Source organism: Triticum aestivum, chromosome 3D, assembly GCF_018294505.1.
Source record: "Triticum aestivum cultivar Chinese Spring chromosome 3D, IWGSC CS RefSeq v2.1, whole genome shotgun sequence".
Classification (NCBI taxonomy): Eukaryota; Viridiplantae; Streptophyta; class Magnoliopsida; order Poales; family Poaceae; genus Triticum; species Triticum aestivum.
The window spans coordinates 537,816,972-537,841,109 of record NC_057802.1 but is presented as its reverse complement, the minus strand read 5'-3'; the positions used below and the strand labels follow the sequence as shown (position 1 = coordinate 537,841,109).

Genomic DNA, 24,138 nt, shown 5'->3' with positions numbered 1-24,138 from the left:
GAGAGTCTCTTGTTTTGTCACTTTCATATACTAGTGGGAATTTTTCATTATAGAACTTGGCTTGTATATTCCAACAATGGGCCTCCTCAAGTGCCCAAGGTCTTCATGAGCAAGCAAGTTGGATGCACACCCACTTAGTTTCTTTTGTTGAGCTTTCATATATTTATAGCTCTAGTGCATCCGTTGCATGGCAATCCCTACTCCTTGCATTAACATCAATCGATGGGCATCTCCATAGCTCATTGATTAGCCTTGTTGATGTGAGACTTTCTCCTTTTTTGTCTTCTCCACATAACCCCCATCATCATATTCTATTCCACCCAAAGTGCTATGTCCATGGCTCACGCTCATGTATTGCGTGAAGGTTGAAAAAGTTTGAGATTACTAAAGTATGAAACAATTGCTTGGCTTGTCATCGGGGTTGTGAATGATGAGAGCATTCTTGTGTGACGAAAATGGAGCATGACTAAACTATATGATTTTGTAGGGATGAACTTTCTTTGGCCATGTTATTTTGAAAGGACATAATTGCTTAGTTAGTATGCTTGAAGTATTATTATTTTTATGTCAATATGAACTTTTATCTTGAATCTTTCGGATCTGAATATTCATACCACAATTAAGAAGAATTACATTGAAATTATGCCAAGTAGCATTCCACATCAAAAATTCTGTTTTTATCATTTACCTACTCGAGGACGAGCAGGAATTAAGCTTGGGGATGCTTGATACGTCTCCAACGTATCTATAATTTCTGATTGCTCCATGCTATATTATCTTCTATTTTGGACATTATTGGGCTTTATTATACACTTCTATATTATTTTTGGGACTAACCTATTAACCGGAGGCCCAACCCAGAATTTCTGTTTTTTTGCCTATTTCAGAGTTCCGCAGAAAAAGAATATCAAACAGAGTCCAAACAGGATGAAACCTTCGGGAACGTGATTTTCAGAACGAACGTGATCCAGAGGACTTGGACCCTACGTCAAGAAAGCTACCAGGAAGCCACGAGGTAGGGGGGCGCGCCTACCCCCTGGGCGTGCCCTCCACCCTCGTGGGCCCCACGTTGCTCCACCGACGTACTCCTTCCTCCTATATATACCTACGTACCCCCAAACGATCAGATACAGAGCCAAAAACCCAATTCCACCGCCGCAACCTTCTGTACCTGTGAGATCCCATCTTGGGGCCTGTTCCGGAGCTCCGCCGGAGGGGGCATCGATCACGGAGGGCTTCTACATCAACACCATAGCCTCTCCGATGAAGTGTGAGTAGTTTACCTCAGACCTTCGGGTCCATAGTTATTAGCTAGATGGCTTCTTCTCTCTTTTTGGATCTCAATACAGTGTTCTCCCCCTCTCTTGTGGAGATCTATTCGATGTAATCTTCTTTTGCGGTGTGTTTGTTGAGACCGATGAATTGTGGGTTTATGATCAAGTTTATCTATGAACAATATTTGAATCTTCTGAATTCTTTTATGTATGATTGGTTATCTTTGCAAGTCTCTTCGAATTATCAGTTTGGTTTGGCCTACTAGATTGATCTTTCTTGCAATGGGAGAAGTGCTTAGCTTTGGGTTCAATCTTGCGGTGTCCTTTCCCAGTGACAGTAGGGGCAGCAAGGCACGTATAGTATTGTTGCCATCGAGGATAACAAGATGGGGTTTATATCATATTGCATGAGTTTATCCCTCTACATCATGTCATCTTGCTTAAGGCGTTACTCTGTTCTTATGAACTTAATACTCTAGATGCATGCTAGATAGCGGTCGATGTGTGGAGTAATAGTAGTAGATGCAGGCAGGAGTCGGTCTACTTATCTCGGACGTGATGCCTATATACATGATCATACCTAGATATTCTCATAACTATGCTCAATTCTGTCAATTGCTCAACAGTAATTTGTTCACCCACCGTAAAATACTTATGCTCTTGAGAGAAGCCACTAGTGAAACCTATGGCCCCCGGGTCTATTTTCCATTAATCTTCCAACAACAAGCTATTTCTTTTGCCGTTTTTATTTTGATTTTATTTTACTTTGCATCTTTATCATAAAAATACCAAAAATATTATCTTATCATATCTATCAGATCTCACTCTCGTAAGTGACCGTGTAGGGATTGAACACCCCTTATCGCGTTGGTTGCGAGGATTTATTTGTTTGTGTAGGTGCGAGGGACTCGCGCGTAGCCTCCTACTGGATTGATACCTTGTTTCTCAAAAACTGAGGGAAATACTTACGCTACTTTGCTGCATCACCCTTTCCTCTTCAAGGGAAAACCAACGCAGTGCTCAAGAGGTAGCACTCCTTTATATACGGGGGCAGGGGCACCCTAGAACATACAACAGACATTGTCTTAGCCGTGTGCGGTGCCCTCCTCCACCATAATCCACCTCGGTCATATCGTTGTAGTGCTTAGGCGAAGCCCTGCGCTGGTAACTTCATCAACACCGTCACCACACTGTCGTGCTGACGGAACTCTCCCTCGACCTCAAATGGATCAAGAGTTCGAGGGACGTCATCGAGCTGAACGTGTGCAGATCGCGGAGGTGCCGTACTTTCGGTGCTAGGATCGATTGGATCGCGAAGACGTTCGACTACATCAACCGCGTCACTTGACGCTTCCGCTTACGGTCTACGAGGGTACGTAGACAACACTCTCCCGCTCGTTGCTATGCATCACATAGATCTTGCATGTGCGTAGGAATTTTTTTGAAATTACTGCATTCCCCAACATCCACATCTGCTACTGCTCGACCACGTCCAGATCGAGGGACACTTGCTTCTGCTCGCTACGGACGCTGCTACTCTGATCTGACCATAGTGTCGGAGCTGCTCCTCCTCAAGGTCAAGGTGGGGACCCACCTTTGGTTCAATTTGCTCTTCCCCTTCTCACTGCTCTTGCCCCTCTCACAGATGTCCATGAGCTTAGTTTCTTCCTCATGCAGGCAGGCTGGGTAGGCTCCTCGTCGGCGTCGGCTTCCCCTGCCTGCCACTCCTCTCCTCTAATGGAGTTGACCTTTGCTGGAGCGGACAAGTTTGGATCCCCCTGCGCCTTTGGTGGTGGGCTAGGTAACCCCCCCCCCCCCTCACCCCCATGCTCTCTCTCTTTCTGTAACATGGCCATCTGTACGCATTTCAAGCAGGGGCCAAGCAGCTAGCAAAATACTGAGTACAAAGCTCCTTGTGTTTTACGGAAGGAAAAACAATAACAACATGACAAACAGCAAGTTGTTTCTCACTGAAAAACATCAGTTCAATTTGACAGTTTGACACTGATTTGCACTACTTGAGAAATTAGTAGTATTTACAAACTCAACTGGACATTATAAGAAACAAGAAAAATTAACATGTCATAGAACCACTCCTTGATGTGTTTCCTTCTTCTTTGTGTGACTGTATTTTCAGTTATCAGTATCAGCTAGAGAATATGCATATACTAGGAAAGAGGGGATCATAGGAGATGATCATTATTCATTTGCCTCCCAAAGAACATCACATTCTATTAATTCAGTGTCTTTTTTGTGTATTTGGATGCCTAATTTCAGCAGAAGTTGATACCCAGCTTCTTCGGACAAGTATTTGACTGTTCTTTCAGTTCTTCCCACACCCAAGTACAGTCTGAACTATCTAAATGTACGGTGATCTCTTATGCACCAAACAATTTTTTTTCATGATCGACTCTTTTTGTTACTAACGCAGTTTGTATGTTTAGCTGAAGACAAAGGCTATGTTTATATGGCTTTGACCTCTGCTTGCTGTAACCAAGCTGGATGATCCCAAATAATGTTAAGGCCGACCACATGCATACATCGTTTTAATTGACGTGGAACTGTTGGCTTACATTGTTATCCAAGTAGATTTTGTGTCAATTAGATAAAAAGTTCGAAAGATATATAGTAGTCTTAAGGTTGTCTGCTCCTAGAGATTACTGCAAAGTAGGTCTCTCGAAGGTATTATCATCTAATAGGTGAGATAATGATCTCCTCAAGCGTGCTAATGCTAAGCTAATTTAAAAGTGGAACTAAAAAATTCATCATCGGGTGTGTTGATCAGCTCAGTGATCATTTAGAGTTGCACTTATTTTCGATGGTTTTACAATGAAGGTTTAACTAAAGTTAGAAAGGTGTTTCGAAACCTGAATATTTTGTTTCCTTCCTGTTGTTATATGTATCGTCATTAATACTCATTTTCACGTTGTTGGAGAAAAACTTTTGCTAAAGCCACCCGTAGGATTTCTAAAACCTGAAAGTATCATTAGTTGACCTTCCTAAAGTTATGTTTATTCAATGCTTTATGAGAGCATCGATTTTAGTTATCATGTGTGCTCATACATACACTTTACTTTTTTTTTCTTCACTCACATTTTAGTATCTTCCTCATTCAATATGTATAGTGGCCTTAAAAAGAATAACATGTCTTTAAAAGGCGATGACACACTCCACCTATGGATGTTCACGCAGAGACAGATGAACAGGGTATGAGGATTTGTTTTGCAATCAAAGCAGAGAATCATGTGGAATTGGGTGTACTGGAATTGTGAAGGAAGAAAGGGCCATTGGACTGTATGGGAAGAATGGGATGCTGTCATTTGCTTCTCGACCATGTTGCCCCTGGTAAGCTCATTACTCTCCCTCCTCATTTGATTTGTATATGTTTGCTGCTAAAACAACAACCACCATCAATTAGCCTAGCAGGCCTCTATTCTGGTAGTTAATTGCTGCACTCAATTATCCTACTAAGTACTAACCAATGTCAGTTTTTTCTCTCATGTTGAGTGGGATTATTTTAGTTCATTAATATTTTTTGCAGGATGTTTGTTGTGAGCTGTCACTGTATGCATCTATTGGATGTCCTACTGCACATCTAGGCTTATTATTGTTCTATATTGCTTTTGCTCTGTGTAGGGATGCGGATAGGGTTTGCTGCTGGATCGAGCGTTTTCCGTTGATGGTTTCCGTCTGCTCATGTTCATGACTGTCGGACTGGTGGGATCTGTCGTTGTTGTTGCTCATGGTTGTCTCGACGGTTTTGCTTTTGGTCTACGGTCCCATCACAGGTGCTTTTCTTTTTCTCATCCATTTGTTTATGCCTTCGAATGTACATGTTCTAATTTAGAATTCATCTTTTAGGCATGGGTTGTGGCTTACTAAGTCTAATGTTTGGTTTGGGTTTTCCTTTTTTATCTGGAGTTGGTCAGTTCATATGAAGCAAAATAAAGGCATGCAGTACCTTACAATGACACTCTGATTATTCAGGCAACATAAACTATTACATACTGTTGTGTAATGTATGACATGCCAGATTCACTTATCAGCATATATCTGTCTTTCTCTTCCTTATGCAGTAAACCTTCTGGTTGAATTAGCGTGTCCGATTTCTCTTGTGTGTGTATTTCAATTTGCCTTCCTGCCACAAAATTTCTCTGTAGCAGTGGTTGTATTGGAAACATCTCCTTCCAAAAAGTAAATGTTTTCACACCAAATATTTAATGTTTCTTCAGATAACCGATGCAATGAGTATGACTGTAGTCTTTCATAATTTATACTGAAAGACACTTTGTGAACTCTAAACTCAGAATCTTTTCTAAAGATGAATCGATGGTATTGCAATATATCTCCGCCTTTTTCCAACGGGTGCATGCCCATCCCCTGTTTATCCATTGTGTGTTTCTTTCATTAATCAAGAAACATCTTAATTTCATGGCGGGTATGTTGAAGAATATATGAATATATAAAAGCTTCCTTCTTTTGGATAATCTGGTTCCCTTTTGCTGGCCTATGGTACTTGCCTGCACATGTATGCATGATATTCACTACTGCTATTTTGGTACTGCAGTTCATAACTATATTGACTATAATGCATGTTTCTAGGCGATGGAAAACCTAGCCTCCGCTTCGCCCCGTCTTAGCTCTCTATCTCTCTCTCCAAGCCGCTTGCACACGAATTTGCTTTGTTACACTGTTTATTACTTTCTCTATATTATATCATCACTCATGCCTTACTACATGTTCTTTGAGTGATGAGTTAAATCTATCTTGATCTTCCATGTATTCTTATTTCAGCGCTAGAGATACTGTATGGAGCTGATATTCCTCAGAAACTTTTTTGTTTCGTCATATGAAGTTCCTGCAATCTGGGTTCTAATTCTACCCTCCTCCAGCCTGGATATGGTGAATGCTAACTAATTTTTTCGTATGAGATTGTGACATGCGTAAAGCTATTAAGATGACATGATTAATGCACTATTGTTGCTTCCTAATCAGTATTAAGCAGGCAGTTTCATCTTTTTTGCTTTTATCTGAATATTGTGATGCCTAACACATCCATGCTTTAGTACCATTTTGAGTTTGATCATTGAATCTGAATTTTGTTTAGCAATAGTTTGTGATGGATTGGACCATTGGAGTAGTATCCTTCAGCATTCGTTTTGTGTTAGAGCATCAGATAGACAGATTATGTCAAGATCACTTCACACTTATTATCCATATTGGAAGTGTCATAAAATCTGCCTGGAAAATACATGGCCTATAAATGATATAGTTGTTTGGGTCAGGAAATTTGGGTGATTTTGTTTGTGGTGCTCAAAATTTCACTACAACTTTTTAGTTCCATTCTTAGTTAAAACCTGCCTCGAATAGATAGATGGTGCATAGATGGATGATGAAAATGTTTCAGTCTGGATATTCCGCTTTGAAAAAATTGTCACGTACCAGGAAAGTTCTCTGTATATGTTGTCAAACTATTTATTTATTATATTGCAAGTGGAAGTGAAGCTTCTTATGAGGACATATAGTTTGTCCGCTGCTTGCTGCATGTGAAGATCCTTTCTTTTGTGGGGGGAGTTCTTATGGGCATAGATAATGAGTACCAACTATTGTACTCCCTCCGTGCCAAAATTCTTGTCTTGGATTTGTCTAAATACGGATGTATCAAGTCACGTTTTAGTATTAGATACATCTGTATCCTGAAACTTAGTTGTCTACTATTGGTCTAAAAATCCTGCTACAAATTAGCTATCTTAACTCCAACCATTTATGTGGCTGTCAAAGTCAATATTTAGAGTATTTGAGCTTTGATTCAATGGCTAATTCCGACGATGATGTTAAAAGAAAGCACTGTGTTACATCCACCTGAGTTCTGAATGCTATTTCTACAATCAATTTTCTTGAACATAAAGTATTCTTATCATCAGTGAGCTTGCCGATGGTACATTCAAGCTATTATTATGATGGTTCTCCTATAGGAGAGGTTGTTTGCGTACCAGATATAATTGATCCTCTAGAAAACCAAATGGCCTTTCACTCTGGAAAGACGACAATTTCCTGTCCGACTATGTTATTCCATGATAATAAATATGAACCAGGGTTAGACATTGTCCTTTGTTGGAATTTATATCTGAAATATCATGTTCTATCCATGGACAGTTGTATGTTGTTGTGTCGCGGGTCATATCGAAAAAATCCCTAAAATTACTTATGAAAGATAAAGATGGAAAGTGTATGGAGAGTCAGAACATTTTTCCCCCAAGGTTTATGCCTCAACTAGCCCTATAATAATTAGTACTCCCTCTGTCCGGAAATACTTGTCGGAGAAATGGAGGAAAATGGATGTATCTAGAACGAAATTGCGTCTAGATACATCCATTCCTCTAACAAGTATTTTCGGACGGAGGGAGTAGTAGCCTGCGTTGTATTGTCCTTAACAGTATATCCTCGGATACATAATTTCTTTTTTTCTTTTCTCTTTGGCTACTGAATTTTATTGCTATTCTTCTGCACGTATATGTGATGTGGTAGATTCTTTCTCTTCATGGTTTAAGAAATTACTTTAGGATACTTCATGTTTTATTGTTATTCTCTATGATCGTTAGGTTTCCATTGTGCATTGTTATCCTCTGTCATTAGATAGAGTCTTGTAGCCTGTTTTCCTGATGTTTATTTGAATATGTTTTCTTTTACCCACAGATGAAGCCCATCCATCTGTCCGTTCTTCGTCAGGGTCACAAAGTCTTTGTGCCAAGATTCTTCCCTTTGTAAATATGAAAGCAGCGTGCATGATCTATTCACAGACTTGCTCTGCTGCTTTGTAGCCCGACTGATTCTGTCAACTCCATTGTGAATCTTCTCTTTACCTTAAGGTTGTACTCGCTGTGCTAGAATGATCAGATGATATAGTAAATACATCTTTCCTTTTTACAAGGTTCAGATCATAAGGAATGTCATGTCCTGTGAACCAAGTTCAGTACGTTGTCTATCAAATATATCCATGTTTCTTGTTCAGAATGTGATGCTCCAGTTCAGATAATCAGTGGTGCACATCTTGGCTGATAGTTCTACTACAGAGCACTTTGTGGCGATGTAAAAGTGTCAGATGGGTTTCTTGTTTGAAGATACTTGCATTGTTGACTATTATAGCCTTTTTCTGTGTAACTTAAGAAGTGTTAACATATTTTTAAAATATTACTGTAATTTTGGAATCTGTTCACATGTGTCTGCACATCTATATGTCGCTCCTATTATATTCTTCACTGCATGTTATCTTGTATGATTGTATATGCTAAACCTGGGTTAATGCTGACTTAGCATTACCCGTTTGATACTGACTTAGCATTACCCATTTGATGAAAACGTTAGGACCAACACCCTCGCGCCAAGGCGCGAACCCGATCTAGTTGGGTATGAGCAGATTGAGGCATCCAGGATGGGTATTTATCAAGGATTTTAGTGTTTAAACAACACAGCATTCACTAACCAGTAGTAGCAATATAATAACATGTACGACGAGGTCTACTTGACTAGAGTGAGCACCAAGCGATCAAAAGGTGTAATACTTAACTGCAAAAGCCAAGCACACCAAAGGGATCAAATGGAGAGCCAAACAATTCCTCGTACGCAGTATGAAAAGGCTACAATGGGCAACGCCTGAGCAGCTGAGCATTTAGTGAACTGTAAATCAGTTTGAGTTCCACTTGCGTATACAAAATTACTTGGGAACTTTTAACATGTTCCCTCTTTAATTTTTGAAAAGGAGGAAATCCTTCAACCTCTGCATCAGAGTGATGCATGCAGCCAATTTATTAAACCAAAGTATAGAAACAAGGTCTCAGGTCTAGTACTGGCTCACAAAAAGAGTCTAGAGATAACAAAAAGTAAAAAAAAAAAAGTGCCACGGCCGGCGAAAAAAATAGGCTACGATGACTAACCAACTAGCCTATTGTTAGGTCCCCATCCAAATTGATTTAAGCTAACCCGTGCTACCGTATCCCACCAGTTGCACCCAGGAACCAAATGCTCCCTGGAGTCTGCATGAGTGAGTAAGGACCACGTACGGATCCAGTAGTGGTTCTGTAGATAACCTGTAAAAAGTTGTTAAAAAATTTCTCGTTGAAGATTATATCATTTCTGCAGTTTCATATAGTCCAAAATAGTGCACATATCCCTATCCGAATAAGTCCCGCAATATTTAAATCCACTCCATGTAGCCACATCCCAAATAACGCGATGATGCTAATAGAAGGATTCACGTTGAAGGCTATATGAAGAATACGCCAAAGAAATTCGGCTATCGTACAGTCTAGAAAGAGGTGAAAGTATATAATAAATTTGAATCATTGATTTCATTAAGTAGTGGATTTGAGACTCTAGCTCTTAGTGTGAAAAATAAGCCTTTCGTAGCGTGACCTGTTGGGCCATCGATCGTCGTGAACCAAATGACGCCCGTTAGCCATACATAAATATGTACACCAATCCTTCCAACAGATCTTGGAGTTTTGAATCTCCTTGTGAATCCATATACCGCTGAAGAACCCCACATGCACGATATGCAAGCAGCACCTGAGCAGCTGGGCAGTGAGCTGTTCATACTTTGAGTTCCACTTTTACTAGACCAAACCATGTGGAAAATATATTACTCGAGGCAGGCCTTGATGCTCGGTTAGAAGTTTCAGCCGTGCTTGATGTCGTTTGATCGAACGTTGCTTTTTCTGTAGATATGTACTACGTTGTAGCATCTCCATCTTTAGTAGTACTTCCTTCGTTTTTATTTACTTTGCATATTAGCTTTGTTTTAGGTCAAACTTTCTAAATTTTAATCAAATTTATACAAAAAATAGTTAACACCCACTGTTGAGTATCGTTTTTTTGTTTGAAAGGAGGTCATCCCCCGGCCTCTGCATCGGAAAGATGCATACTTTGTTGAGTATCGTGATTGTATTGAAAACATATGATAGATTAGGAAGTATTCTGACTTGTCTTGTACTCCAAGTAGATTATGTACTCCTATATATATGCTCACGAGGCTCAAGCAATAACCATCAATTCCACCAATCTCCCTCTATCCCTTCTAACATGGTATCAGCCTCTGGCTTTACAATACCCTTTTCTATATAATATTGTGCAACGTAAGGAGGATTATGTCGCCACAGTATTGAATTCAGTACCACTTAACATCCAATTTAGGAGATCTTTTGTAGGGGAACGTTGGAATGCTTGGTTACACCTGGTCCGTAGGTTGATGGATGTTCAACTTTCAGACCAGGCGGATAAAATTAGTTGAAAGTTAACCACAAATGAATTACTCTCTGTGAAATCCATGTATCTGGACTTAATTGACTCCGGGCCCTTGTCGAGGTCTTTGCACATATGGAAGATTAAAGTTCCACTCCGCATCAAGATCTTTATGTGGTTCGTCCACAAAGAAGTCATATTGACCAAAGATATTTTGATGAAAAGGAATTGGGTTGGTAACCTCAGGTGCTGTTTTTGTGATCAAAACGAAACGATTAAACACCTCTTTCTCGAGTGTCCACTTGCAAAATTGTTATGGCGATCTATTCATATAGCTTTTAACATCCAACCTCCAATGAGCATAAACACGTTATTTGGGACGTGACTTAATGGAGTAGACATACACATGGCTAAACATATTCGGATAGGGATAGGTGCTTTATTATCGGAAATCCCTTTTGGAGCTCGGCCTCCAGTGAGGCCTCCAAATTCAAATTTGAAATTTCATCAAAATTCGTATTTCAACATTTCAAAAAATTCTGAAAATAAATACAGATATACATGAAGGCATAACACACATGTGTGTAAATTTTCAGTTCAAAATACATTGAAATGAGGGTTGTGCAAAAAAGACAAATCTAGAGCTGTTTAACACATGATGCTATTCATCATTCCAGGCCATGAATTTGTCTTTTTTGTACAGGTCGCAACTCAAGGTATTTCATCATGAATTATTACATCCTTACGTACACGCATATTTTTTTTCAGAATTTTTTGAACCATGAAAATTTGAATTTGAAATTTTCAAAAATAAAGGCCTCCATGGAGCTCGGCCTCCAAAATGCCTCTCTCCTTTATTATGGGTTATATGGAACACTAGAAATGATATGATTTTTAATGATACATCATTCATCAATTTTTTGCAGGTTATCTACAGAGCTACAGCCTGGATCCGTATGTGGTCATTACTCACTCATGCGGACTACAGGGGGCCTATGGTTATTGGATGCAACCGCTAGGAGACGGTAGCATGGGCTATCTTCAGCAATTTGGATGGCGAGTTAATAATAGGCTAGGTGTGTAAGCATCGCAGCCTATCTTTATCGGCGGATGTGGCGCTTTATTGCCGGATGTGGCACATTGCATACTTATTTTCTCCTTTTTTCTCGGATTTTGAGCTTACTTGGATGTTAAGACTCTGTTTCGATTTCTAATAATATGGTTGCATGCATCAACTGATGCAGAGGCCGAAGGTATTCCTCCTTTTCCAAAAAGATATGGTATCAGCCTAACCGATCCAAACCCTAGGCGCCGCCCGCCACTTTCGCCCCGCGGTCAGCCGCCATGACCGCCGCCGGGGGCCGCGCCGCCCGTACCTAGGGTTCGTCTGCCGGTTGTGTTGACCGGCTGCCCTAGAGAGTCTTTTCCCCGCGCCCTTGCTCCGGGTTTCTCTCTGTCCCATCGATCATCTTGATCGGCGTTTTGATTTTCCGATCTAAATTGGACACGAGCACATCCTTGGGACTGCGGCATAGGTACACAACTCGGCAACCGAGGGTCGCTACGCACGGAGGCAGCAGCGTGACCGGCATATCGGTGGAGAGGAGCCTTGGGGAGGGGAGCTTCTCGAGATCAGCGAGAGGGTGGAGCTGACGGTAGGGCATCTCGAGAAATGGCACGAGGTCCTGAGGGTGGTGGGTGAGCAGCGGGTGGTCGTCGTCGGTGATTGCATGGCGAAAGCGGTCGGTGATGGTGAAGACAAGGGCCTTGATCCAAGTGGTGCCGCACTTTGGGTACGTGACGAGGAGGATGTCGTCGGGGCGCGCCTCGAACTGCTCCTGCACGATCTCGACGCTCTGCACAGCTAGGGATCTCAGCCAGCAGCCTTGATACAGCACCCAGAAACCTTGCGTCTGTGGAACAATGCTCTCATCTCCTCCTCCCTCTAAGATGCTGGCGTTGTGGTTGCTCTCAGTTTGAGCTTCCGCCATGGCTAATCGTCGAGCTAAGTTGGGGGTGGTGGGTAATTGTGTTTGTGTATGAGCAGGTCGAGGCCACCAGGATCGGTATTTAGTATCATGGTTCATGGATTATATAATGTTGAGAAGCAAAACATTAAACTAACTCGCGGCACCAGGTAGCAGTGATATGATTCGATCGACTAACATGTAGTACGAGGTCTCGTCAGACTAAAAGTATTCAAAAGAGAGCCTTGGCTTAGTGGTTGGGTATGTGATTGTGCAGCATAACGACCCGAGTTTAATTTCTAAAATTGACAGGTGATGCACATGGGTTTTCCTCCGTTTATTAAGGATCAAGTTTGGTGTGTGGTGGAACCACGCATCAAGAAATATCTTGATACTCATTTAAAAAATCATGAGGACCATAATTATCTTGGTACTCATACTAAAATGGCCGTATGCATCCCTGGTTGGTGCAGAGGCCGGGAAGTGAAAATCTCTCCCAGCCGCGCCGCCTCGGCCCCCTCCCCATCTCGTCCCACCTCCTCGCCGCCGCCTGAGGCAGCCGTCGGGCAAGCCCGGGGCACCAAGGATGGTGGCGGCGGGGTCTCGGCAGCCCTGCCTCTGCGTGGGGAGTCCCGGATCTGGAGCGGCGGCTCCTTTTGGCGAGGCACGGCAGGGTCCGGCGAGCAGTCGTGCGGGCGGTGGATCTGGCGTCCTGGCCGTGCGGGCGGCGGGATCCCGGTGGTCGTTGGCGGCTGGCGGCGGCTTCTGCGGCGGGCCAGCCTGGTCGGGCCGCGCTTCCCTTGGTCGCCGGTTCTGTACAGGAGGCGCTGCTGATGGCGGGGATCTAATTCGGGCGAAATCCCTAGGGCGCCGTTCCCCTCCTTAAAGGCGTCGGTATGGACTGATCTCCCCACTTCCCCTTCCCCTAGGTCTCCCAGGCGAAAGCCCTAACTTTGTTGGGCGACGGCGGCGCTCACGGCACCGTTACCTTCTTGAAGGCGCCGCTTTGGTAACCTTGGGGTTCGGTGGCGCTTGTGGGTGGTGGGCGACAGCGGTGGTGCGGACCTATCCTAGCATGGATCTACGTTCGTTGCTTGGAGATGGACTCGCGTAGGTGGAGGTTGTTGTTTGGCGTCGTGGTGGCGTCCATGGCGGAAGACCTTCCAAGGCTCGCATAGGTGGAGGTCGTCATTCGGCGTCGTGGTGGCGTCGATGGCGAAGGACCTGCTAAGGTTGACACATCAATCTGCTCTGAAGATGGACCAGTGGAAGATGGCGGCGACGACACATGTGAGTGCGTCAGACCGGTTTGTGCCCCGGACCCGGTAGATGGCTTGGTCGGGGCCTCCAGCTTTAGATGTTAGGCTTAGGTGAGAGGTCTGGGTATGTGGCCCGGCTTGCACCCCTTCATCATATGGATAGGAGTAGCGGCAGATGTTGTCAAAATGGCGGATTCAGATATATTATTGTTTTACTTTGTAAGGTCCTCGAGAATAATTAATAAAATAGCTGCATGCATCTCCCAGACACAGAGGTCGGGGTATCATCTTTTTCTATAAAAAAAGGAAAGAAAGATGCAATACTTAACTGCGAATGCCAAGCAATATCGATCAGCACCAGGCGATCAAAAGGAGCATACCCGAGAGTGGGTTTTCTCTATGAACAGTAAATTTAGAAAAACAGAAAATAAAATTTAAAAGACGGAAACTTTTCGACATCAAATATGCTCAAACTTTATAGGTGCTTGTAAGTTTTGACGTAGAAAAAACATTCGAGAAGCTCTACACAAGAAAAAGTTTTCAGTGCTCAAAGTTTTTAAGCACTTTTAGCACTGAATTCAGAAACTCGTGCCTACACTTTTCTCTACATGATATTTCGTTGTGAAAACTTGCAAGTACTTACGATGTTTGAGCATATTTGATGTTGCAAACCTTCAGTTGTTTTTCTGAATTTTGTTCTATTTTCAAGAATTTATTGTTCATAAAGGGTGTAGAGACACCCGAGAGCTATCACACCTTTCTCAATATGAAAACACAAGGCGACACCTGAGCTGCTGTGCTTCAGCGCATTCGGTGAGTTTTGAGCCGCGGTAGATGTCGTTCGATTATTCGACGTTCTCCCTACCTAAAATCCCATGTAGTACGTCCATGCTTAATTAGCACCACAGTACCACATTTTGTTTATGTTTTAATGAAGGTGGTGTTTGGTTCTCTAGTCCTAGGACTTTTTCTAGTCCTAGGACTTTTTGAAAAAGACTCTTAAGGATGTGCTTTTAAGGACTTTTAGCAAAAAGTCACAAAAAAGTCCCCCCTTTTGATTTGCTAGGGACTTTTAGAGACTTTTTTAGTTCCAACACAAAAAAGTCCCTGAAACCAAACACCCCCGAAGTCTTACTAGTTCAAGACGTGATGAACCCCTTTAAACGACGAAACGGAAACGACAGGCAGCACCGTGACCCAAATGATGCCGGTTGCTTGTGCGAGGTGGGATGCCAACGAAGACCAGTGTAAAAGGAAGCATATTTGTTTGAACTGTTGGGCCAGATCGTGAACCACATGATGCCCGGTTGGGCCATCGAGAAGATAATACGGAGTAGGAGTAATATGTGCAGAATTCGCCAATCCTCACCGGCAGTCATGGAATTTTTAATCTTCTGCTAGAACAATGCTCATTGTGATTTATACGGATATAAATATTTTAGTACGCTAGCATGTGATATACCTATTAATAATAATGTGATTGTATAGATAAATGTTCATCAAATTCTGATCGTGAATTATCTTATATTTTGATTAGAAGTTTGGTGAGTAAATTAAAGTGGAATTGGTTAAGGTAAGTAAATTAAGATGATTGATTATCATATACATGGAAGGTTGGACGAAGGGGTGGTGGGAATAAAGATGAAATGGGAACCTTATGTTCTTTTTAACTATTATATATATATAATATATATATATATATATATATATATATATATATATATATATATATATATATATTATCATACACTCCTTCTGTAAACTAATATAAGAGCATTTAGATTACTGAAGTAGTTATCTAAACACTCTTATATTTGTTTACGGAGAGAGTACATGGAAGGTTGGATGAAGGGGTGGTGGGAAGAACACCTCTTTGTCTAACCTTTCATGTATATGATAATCAATCACCTTAATTTACTTATCTTCTGAATCAATTTCACTTTAATTTACTTATCAAACTTTTAATCAAAATATAAGGTAATTCACGGGCAGAATTTGATGAATATTTATTTACACAGTCGCATTATTATTGATAGATAAATCACAAGCTAACGTACTAGAATATTTATATCCCGTTGCAACGCACGGGCATTGTTCTAATATAGTTATAGTATAGAGAGTAGAGATTCTTGTGATTGCAAGACAGTGCGGGGTTTTTATGGCTCACTTTTCCGCCGTATCAGGCTCATGATATTTGTTGGATGCGCGGTGCGGCGCACACGCGAGTTTTGCTAGTAGCATTGTTTTTTTTTTCCTCTAAGTTTCACGCCTACAACTTTATTAGGGCATCTCCAACATGAACCTTTAAATCGCCATAACCGTCCGCACCGTACAGTCCGAGGTCCGCCGACGAGTCTAGACACACTATTTTTCCGTATATCCGAGACAAACTGGGGGTTGCGGGTGTCTGGACTGCTGCCATGCCCACTTCTAATCGTCGTGGCCCACTAAAAACACCCTCTCCCGCGTTTTCCTTCCAACGCCCACGCAACGCATTCATGCTGGCCCATAGCATGCAGTGGCCGGCATATGCTAACCGTCGTGACCGGACATGTGGGCGGCGCTGACGGACGCAACCTCTCAGACGTCGCCACTTCAGTGCGGACGCCGCATCCCAAGAAACCAACACCCGCCGTTGCACCGCATTGAAGCGGGCTGGCTGGCCCTTCGCGTGGCTCTACCGTGACTATTTAAGCCGTGTGCCCATGATGCACACATCCATACTGCATCTTCTCCGAGCCCTTCCTCATCCTCCTTGTGATGCCGATCTGGTTCTTCGCGCCAGCAGACGGAAGTGGCGGCAGTTCTTTATCAGGCGGATCATGGCGCTGCCGCCCTCGCTCTCCAGGCCCCTCAGCATCCACGATGGCCGGCTCCTCCAACAAGGAGGAGATTGTCATTGTCATCTCCTCTGGTGACTAGGAGGACTAGGTACCACTGCAGGAGCAACAACAGCTACAACCGCAGTCCCGCCTCATCGCGGAGGCCGCTCTAACGGGCGAAGAATTCGTTTATCGGACCTAGATCATGATGGAGTGATCGCTCCGTCATATGGGCCGGCGCCACCCTCGCCGCCGCGTGCGGTTAAGGAGGAGCCGTCATCCCCGCCACACTACCGCGTTAAGTGGGAGACAGTGTGTCCTCTCCAGCAGGTGAAGGAGGAGCCCGCGTCCCCCCCCCCCCCACGCAACCGTTGCGGCGTCTAGGTCGGACGTCGTGTCAAGGAGGAGCAACCATCCCCGTTGCGTAATCGCGGTGGCGGCATCCAGATCGGGCATCGCTTGAAGGACAAGACGGCCTCGCCGCTCCTGGCAACCCGTTACGCCCTTAATGACGGGGCTGCGTTGCCGGCCCCGCCGCAACCTTCGCGGGCAGTTTGTTAAGGACGAGCTGCCGCCCGCGATCACCAAGGCGCACAGCCGCATCCTCCACTCTCGGAGGCGGCGGCGGCGATGATCCCTCAAGCTTGAGGGCCTTTGTGTCTGAGGAGGAGCGGGCGGTGCAACAATAGATGCGCTACGAGTGGCGCGACGCTGCCTGTCGCTCCACATTCGCTAAATCAGACGCGACACCGAAATCGTTCCGCAACGACCCAGACCTCGCCGCCGCCTGGGCCTTCGACCACTCCGTCACCACCGTGGAGATGGTCGTCAGGTGCCGTCACCGCGTTGACGGCGAGCTCTCCAAGATCGGCGAGGAATGGTCGCTTAGCGACTCCTTCACCAATGTCGGCAGGGGCAAGGCCGCCGCTAGGGCTCCGCGTGCACCGTCGGCATTGGCTGCGGCAGCCCTCCGCATGACGTAGGAGGAAGCAGAGCGGCTCCTTCGTGAGCGCCAGGCTGCGGCTGGACAGGGCTCCCGTGGGCCACCAGTTTGATGCTCCCGCTCAGTGCAAAGGTTTGGGGTGCTCGACATGGCCCAAGATGACATTTGGCAACTCAACTTCTGCTTGGTATATGGGTTCCTCCCTTGTCCGAGGTGCCACATGGGGCTTGTTAGAATTAACCCGAGGCATATTGTTGATCTACCAAGGACCAAGCAAGCACACGAGGCACGATACCGAGATTTATTAACGAGGTTCAACATCATGGCTACATCCCTGGGCCTAACTATGGGCACTCCTCCCCACAAGACCGCTACAATACCACACATCGGCCTCCTGGATGTCAGCACACGCTGCCGGCTCCCCCTGCATGCATGTGCTATTATGGGCTGTTTGGGACTGCTCTGCTTCACCAAAATTAGTTTCATTCCACGAAATTCACTTTGGAGCAGTTTCATACAGGAGTTGTAGCACTACCAAAGAGAATGTTTGGCTTCCATCTAGCTCCAGCTTCAGAAATGATAAATTTGGTGAAAAGGATCTATCTGATTGGATGAGGGGATAGAAACGAAGGGGTATCCACTTACTGGTGGCAGTGGTGGGTAATTTCCTCCCAACTCCAGTTTCTGGAGTTTTTTGGAGCACCCCCTGAAGAGCTTCATAAAAAACTGGGAGTTGTATCCCGGATTCTAGTTTTTTTGCGAAGCGGCATATCCAGGAGCTACCCCGTTTGGCTTGTGTTTTCTAGAGCGGAGCTGGATTTTAAGGAGCAGAGCAGTCCCAAACAGGCTCTATGTTGGCATATATTACATCGTGTGTCTACCCCACCCCCGCATTATATAAGACATCTGGGATACAAGTGTCCTACACTCCTACTCAAACGCATCTCTGTACCTTCAAATCCAAGTCCAACTATAACATACCTTGTACAAATATTCGACACAATTCCAACAAATACCACCTTAGCGAATATTCTCCGCCACCTTGGATTCATCCATGTGTCGAACCTTCATGTATATTAGACTTGAGATACACCATGAGTACTGCGGCTACTCCCAGACTCCATTTGACTCCACCTGCAACTTGTAGTCCCTTCTTACCTACTGTCAACACTTGAGCCAAAATTAAGTTGTCTCATCCTTTTTCGGATTCTCTTTTACATATTTCACAACTATAGCATTTTGTCTCCTTCTGCACTTGTCACCCGCACTTTTCCATGTGCACTAAACACCATAGAATATACGGGCATGTACTCCCCAAGCTATTGACATTTAGAGTTTCCAACACTTTCGCAGATTCTCCATGGTCAACTCCCGTCCATCTCCAGATGCGCCCAACTTGATAGACACCGCCACAAAGTTGAACCTGTCACTCGCCAACACTACTCCAGCATCTTCTCCACACTTACTCTAACCACAAGTCTGGACCATCAGTGTCATGATCTGTCATCGTGCCCCGTGCTTACCGCATGCCTCACCGCTATCACCGCGTCGAGCTTCTGTTATCCAGATCAAGTATCTTGGATAGCTATACAACAACATTTCAACCCCCAAGGTAGAGAACCATCGGTCATCGCCGATTGATGATGAGTTTCACATATCCCTCAAACCAGTTAGCCACAACCTAAACAACATGTTACTCGCTTTTTTCGGCTGAAACAGGCTTCGACTCTCCGTGCACTTACGCCGTAGCCCCTCCATAAGCATCGAGTGAAGTCTTCCATCATACTCCAACTCCACCTTCAACATGACTGCAATATGCCACCCCGCGCCCGTTGATTTTAATCTCCCGTGTGTACACCACCTTGAATCAACCCGCACCATCGCCATGATGAAGTGCACAAGCCCTTAGACATGCGCCACCTGTTACCACGCCCGAAAGTCGCCCATCATCAGCATCACGCTCCTATGTCGTCATCACTGAAATCATTGCCATCTTTTATTTTGACCGACATCCCTGTCGATCCGCCAGATTGTCCATGCCACACGCCTTATATATGTGACCCAGTCGAACGTATCCGACTGCAACCATACTCCACCTTGCACCGTATCAGCCCAACACATCACTATGCATTGCTCGATGCCTTGTAAAACATGACCCCTGCATGACGCATTTTAGGCTTCTATATCATCTCCACCGAATTTCATCCATCGGATAATATTTCTATCTTAGCTATCTTGACTTCCCACAATGCCTTTCAAGCATCTCTACTGTACTATAAAATATTTTTTGCACTCATGCCGCAAAATGCCGTAGTACACAAAGCAAATCTTGAAAATCTGGTACTCTTGTGTGCACTTTGACAAATTCCAATCAGGCAACCTCCTAAATTGGCTCAAGCAGTTATTCTTCCATCGCACAACCTCCTAAATTGGCTCTGCGTAGGTAGTCTGGACTCTCGGCGGCATAGAATCGATGGAGATGGCCGACGTCCCTCCGCGCGACTCCCTACGCACTGCCCGACAACATGTGTTGCATGGACATGGTTCTAATTCTGTGGCTAGGTCCGTGCCAAGATGGATGTGTAGGTGGTGACAGCACATGGGATGTCGGCTAGGTGATGCTCTTTGAGTGCAAGGGCTCAAGGTCCAACTTCCATTAGTTTAACCGGGAAATGACGCCGTTCCCTTGTTGAAGTCATTGCATTGAGTTTACTCAAACTTCTCTCAAGGAGAAAGCCCATGATCTAGCCTCGGTGATAGTGTCCAGCGACAACGGTGCTCGGGCATCATTTTTGGATGGTCCATTATTGAGGCACCTATCCTTTTAGCTTGGGTTGCCATCAATGAAGGTTGTTGCTCTTGTTAGCTGTAGATGTTGCATTGGCCGTTTTTTCCTTCTCTTTTTTGTATTATTTAACTGTGTGCATCCTCAATGTCCCGAGTAGCTCTTGCAATTGTGTTGGTGGAAAGACTGGATGTGATTAATACCTTCTCAATGTTAATATATTCTCTTCACAAAAAACTGTTGCGCTGTCTCCATCTATAATTAATATTACATTGCCGGTTTATTGTTCATTTATTTTGTTCGATGCCAACAATCATCGATCACTAAAGTTCGTTCAAATATAAAGGGGAGAAATATCTTCATAAGATGGCTATAAATATTTTAGTGAGAAATAACTATTCCTAAAATCAATTAAGAAATAGGCTCCATTGTATTTCCATATAAGTGTTGTTGGTCCCCCATAGTAGTTGTCATCAACATAATCTTTAAACTTAAAATTTAACCACTAGTTCATATTACTACACATTTATAAATCTCATGACAATTGATGTCATTGCCTTTTACACATAAGTTTTCTTTATTTCTCAATACCTCAAAAGCACAGTAGAGTCAATTAATTTAGAACAAAAAAAAGCTTAGCAAATATAGAAGTACATAGTCTTTCACATTATTATTGAGAACACACATTTTGGTTGCACAAGCACACACATAGTTAAGCATGACAATGGGAATGTCAAAATGTGAGACCTGACCCTCTCAGCTTCTCCTCAACGATGTCATCCAGCTTCTTCGACATCTCTTCCGTCAAATGGTTTGCCCAGTCACCAACCTTCCCGGTCCTAAAGTAGGAAGAATTAGCCATTGGCAGCCCACCAATCCTATCAGTTTCTCCCGATGAGTTGATTGGTATGCTCTTGAGCTTATCAAAGCTACACAGGTGCACGACATCCTCCACGACTCCGTAGCTCACTTCCTGCTCGGTGAAGGGGGCACAGAGGAACTTGGCGAGCATCTTGACGTGCTTGACCGGTTCGGCCATCATATCATCATACTTCAAGAAAAGAACATTGTCGCTCTCCGCCGTGTATTTCTTCCAGAACCCAAGATTGTGTTCCCAGATAGGCCCGTACGGGGATACCCCGTCAGAAAACAACTCAAATGCCTGATCCATGGGTGTGGTGTAGTCCGCGCCTACCTTGTTGGTGAAGTGCCATAAGGACACGAACACGTCCTTGGGATTGCGGCACAGGTACACAACACGACAACCGAGGTTAGACACACACGGAGGTAGCAGTGTGATCGGCATGTGGGTGGCAAGAAGCCTAGGTGAGGCGAGCTTCTCAAGATCAGCGAGAGGGTGTAGCTGGCGGTAGGGCATCTCGAGAAACGACACTAGGTCTTGAGGGTGCTGGGTGAGCAGCGGGTGGTCCTCGCTGGTGGCGGCGTGGCGGAAACGGTTTGTGACCGTGAATGCGAGGGCCTTTAGCCAGGTGGTGCCGCACTTTGGGAACGTGACAAGGAAGGTGTCGTCGGGGCGAGCCTTGAAGCGCTCTTGCACGAGCATGACGCTTTGCACGTTGTGGGATCTCAGCCAACAGCCTTGATACAGGACCCAGCCTCCTCGCACCTCTGCAACATGGCTCTCTCCTTCCTCCACGATGCTGGTATGGTTGCTCTCGCTTTGAGCTGCTGCCATGGCCAATTTTTGAGGTGAGCTGGGGTTGGTGGGTGATTTTGATTGTGAGCACGTCCAGATATAGCATGGGTATTTGTAAGGGGCTATAGACAAAGGGAAAACATTAAACTAGCTTGTCCGCCCTAGTATATAATCGTGTGCATGTACCGCGAGTTGTACTAGTTTAATTGCACATCACTGTCAAAGTGGGCGCCGAATATGCATACACAAGGCGACACTTGAGCAGTTGAGCTGTACATGATTAACTTGAGGGCAGTGAGCCAAACCAAACAAAGTAAAAAAAAATGAATTATTCGGGGAGAGTGGATTTCTTGCTCCTGAGCTCCATGGAGCCCTGTTTCTGAAAACTTCAAAAATAATGTTTTAAAGTTTCAAAAAATTCTGAAAATAAATAGAGATGAACATTTAGATGTATACTACATTTCTGTAAAAGGTTTCATGATCAAATACGCATTGGTGTGAGCTGTATAAAGAAAATCATAGACTTTTATAATGAATAGATTTCATGTGCTAGAAAGACATGTTTTCTTTTGTGTAGCTTGAACCAGAATGTATTTCTTCATGAAAATTTAAGGCGTGTACTACACATCCATAGGTTCATGTGTAATTGTTTTCAGATTTTTTTTAAAAATCAAAATATGTTTTTGTATTTTTTAAATGAAATTTTACATGTGCTTTGATGTCGTTTCATTGACCGGTGTTCTTTCCACATTATGGATATGGCCTTCGTGGTGAAGAAAGGCGTTGGGTGGGTGGTCGTGTTGTTGTTACATGTCGCAACGTTGGTGTACTGGTGGTGTTTACATGAGCCCTACACGAACACCACAGTTACGGGCGAGTATGCCCATAACCCCTCACACAACGAAGCACACTCTTACAAACGAGCCCCACGAACGATCCCCGTAGCCCCAAGCCACCGCAACCCATCATTTCTAGGTTGCTTAGTAACTTAGTAGTTGCTCATTTAAATCTTCCATTCCTATGAACCGCAAGATTACTTGCGGGGATTTTACTCCTCACTTGCCACCATACCATGTTCATGGCTTATTGGACGCGTTGTGTAACACGTGCACATGCACATGTTTTTGCTAGAAGTTATAATTCCACAAATGACAAATAGCATTGACATTCCCTGAAAAACACTAATTGCATTGTCATAAACTTCCCTGAGGGCATCTCTACCAGATCCCCTATTCTAAAAGTCAAAAATCTTCTTTATCCCATTTTTGTAATTTATTTAGGGAATACTTTTGCTTAGCTAGCAGATTCCCTATCATAAAATTATCATTTTGCCAATTCTTTAAAATGTTTACTCAAACAAATTAAACAAATTCATTATATTTCAATACAAACATAGAGAATTCGGATGCGACAAATCATAATTCAACTACGAACGGAAATTAAGTTTGTTGAATCCTTCAAACATAGCCATAATGTGTTCTAAAAGGCACGTTCATTCCAAATAAACATTAATACATGATGGACCAAAAGCCATCGTAGTTCAAATGGACCTCAATCACTCATGTCGTCACCGTCGGCAGCACCATTGCCGCCACCACCACACAACTTAGCCAAGATGTCCCCACGAGTGAACTCTTAATATTATCTTGCCTTGTCATCCATCCTGCTAGGATCCATCCACATGGTAGCATGTTCCTCAGCCAACCTCTTGTTCCGTTGCTCCTCGACCACCATTGCAAGCTTTGCTCCTCAATCACAATATTTCCCTTTTTCCTTTTCTCACCCTCCAATTCAAACAATATTTTCTCCTCTAGTTCAATTTGTTTCTCCCTCCAGTAGCACCTTTCTATCCTCGGTTGTCATCTTTGCCTTCCAGTTCTCCTCTTCCATCAACTTCATCTCATAGAAACAAGCCATCTTCTCCTCCTTCTGTTCGGCCGCTAATGCCCTTTTCACCTCCACCATTGCAATCAACTTTTCTTTTTTATGTTGTGACACACCACTCTTCTTGACATTATTTCCATATTTTGATCCATCCGAAAACACATGAGTGGATAGGTTCTCTACCAAGTCATTATCGTCATCATTGGTGTTGAGTCTTTGCCTCTTTGTTGTGGCTTCAAAGTTCCTTCTCAATCCTTTGATACGGAAATAGTCTCATTGTTATTGTATTACATGTTGATCCTTTGCCAAA

The 24,138-nt window shown here is 43.8% G+C and overlaps 2 protein-coding genes across 2 annotated transcripts; both read right to left on the bottom strand.

Moving 5' to 3' along the window:
• Positions 1-11,923: 11,923 nt before the first annotated feature.
• On the bottom strand, positions 11,924-12,502 carry LOC123076465 (cytosolic sulfotransferase 12-like). The gene has a single exon (XM_044498700.1). The coding sequence runs from the start codon at positions 12,500-12,502 to the stop codon at positions 11,924-11,926; it is 579 nt and encodes a 192-aa protein (XP_044354635.1).
• An 8,402-nt stretch (positions 12,503-20,904) lies between these two features.
• LOC123075268 (cytosolic sulfotransferase 15-like) lies at positions 20,905-22,010 on the bottom strand. The gene has a single exon (XM_044497920.1). It carries the CDS (start codon positions 21,981-21,983, stop codon positions 21,021-21,023), a length of 963 nt encoding a protein of 320 aa, XP_044353855.1. The 5' UTR covers positions 21,984-22,010; the 3' UTR covers positions 20,905-21,020.
• Between the last annotated feature and the right edge of the window lie 2,128 nt (positions 22,011-24,138).

Bases quoted from the DNA above. Each gene is read 5' to 3' on its own strand.
- LOC123076465 (XM_044498700.1), bottom strand. From the start codon at position 12,502: ATGGCGGAAGCTCAAACTGAGAGCAACCACAACGCCAGCATCTTAGAG.
- LOC123075268 (XM_044497920.1), bottom strand. From the start codon at position 21,983: ATGGCAGCAGCTCAAAGCGAGAGCAACCATACCAGCATCGTGGAGGAA.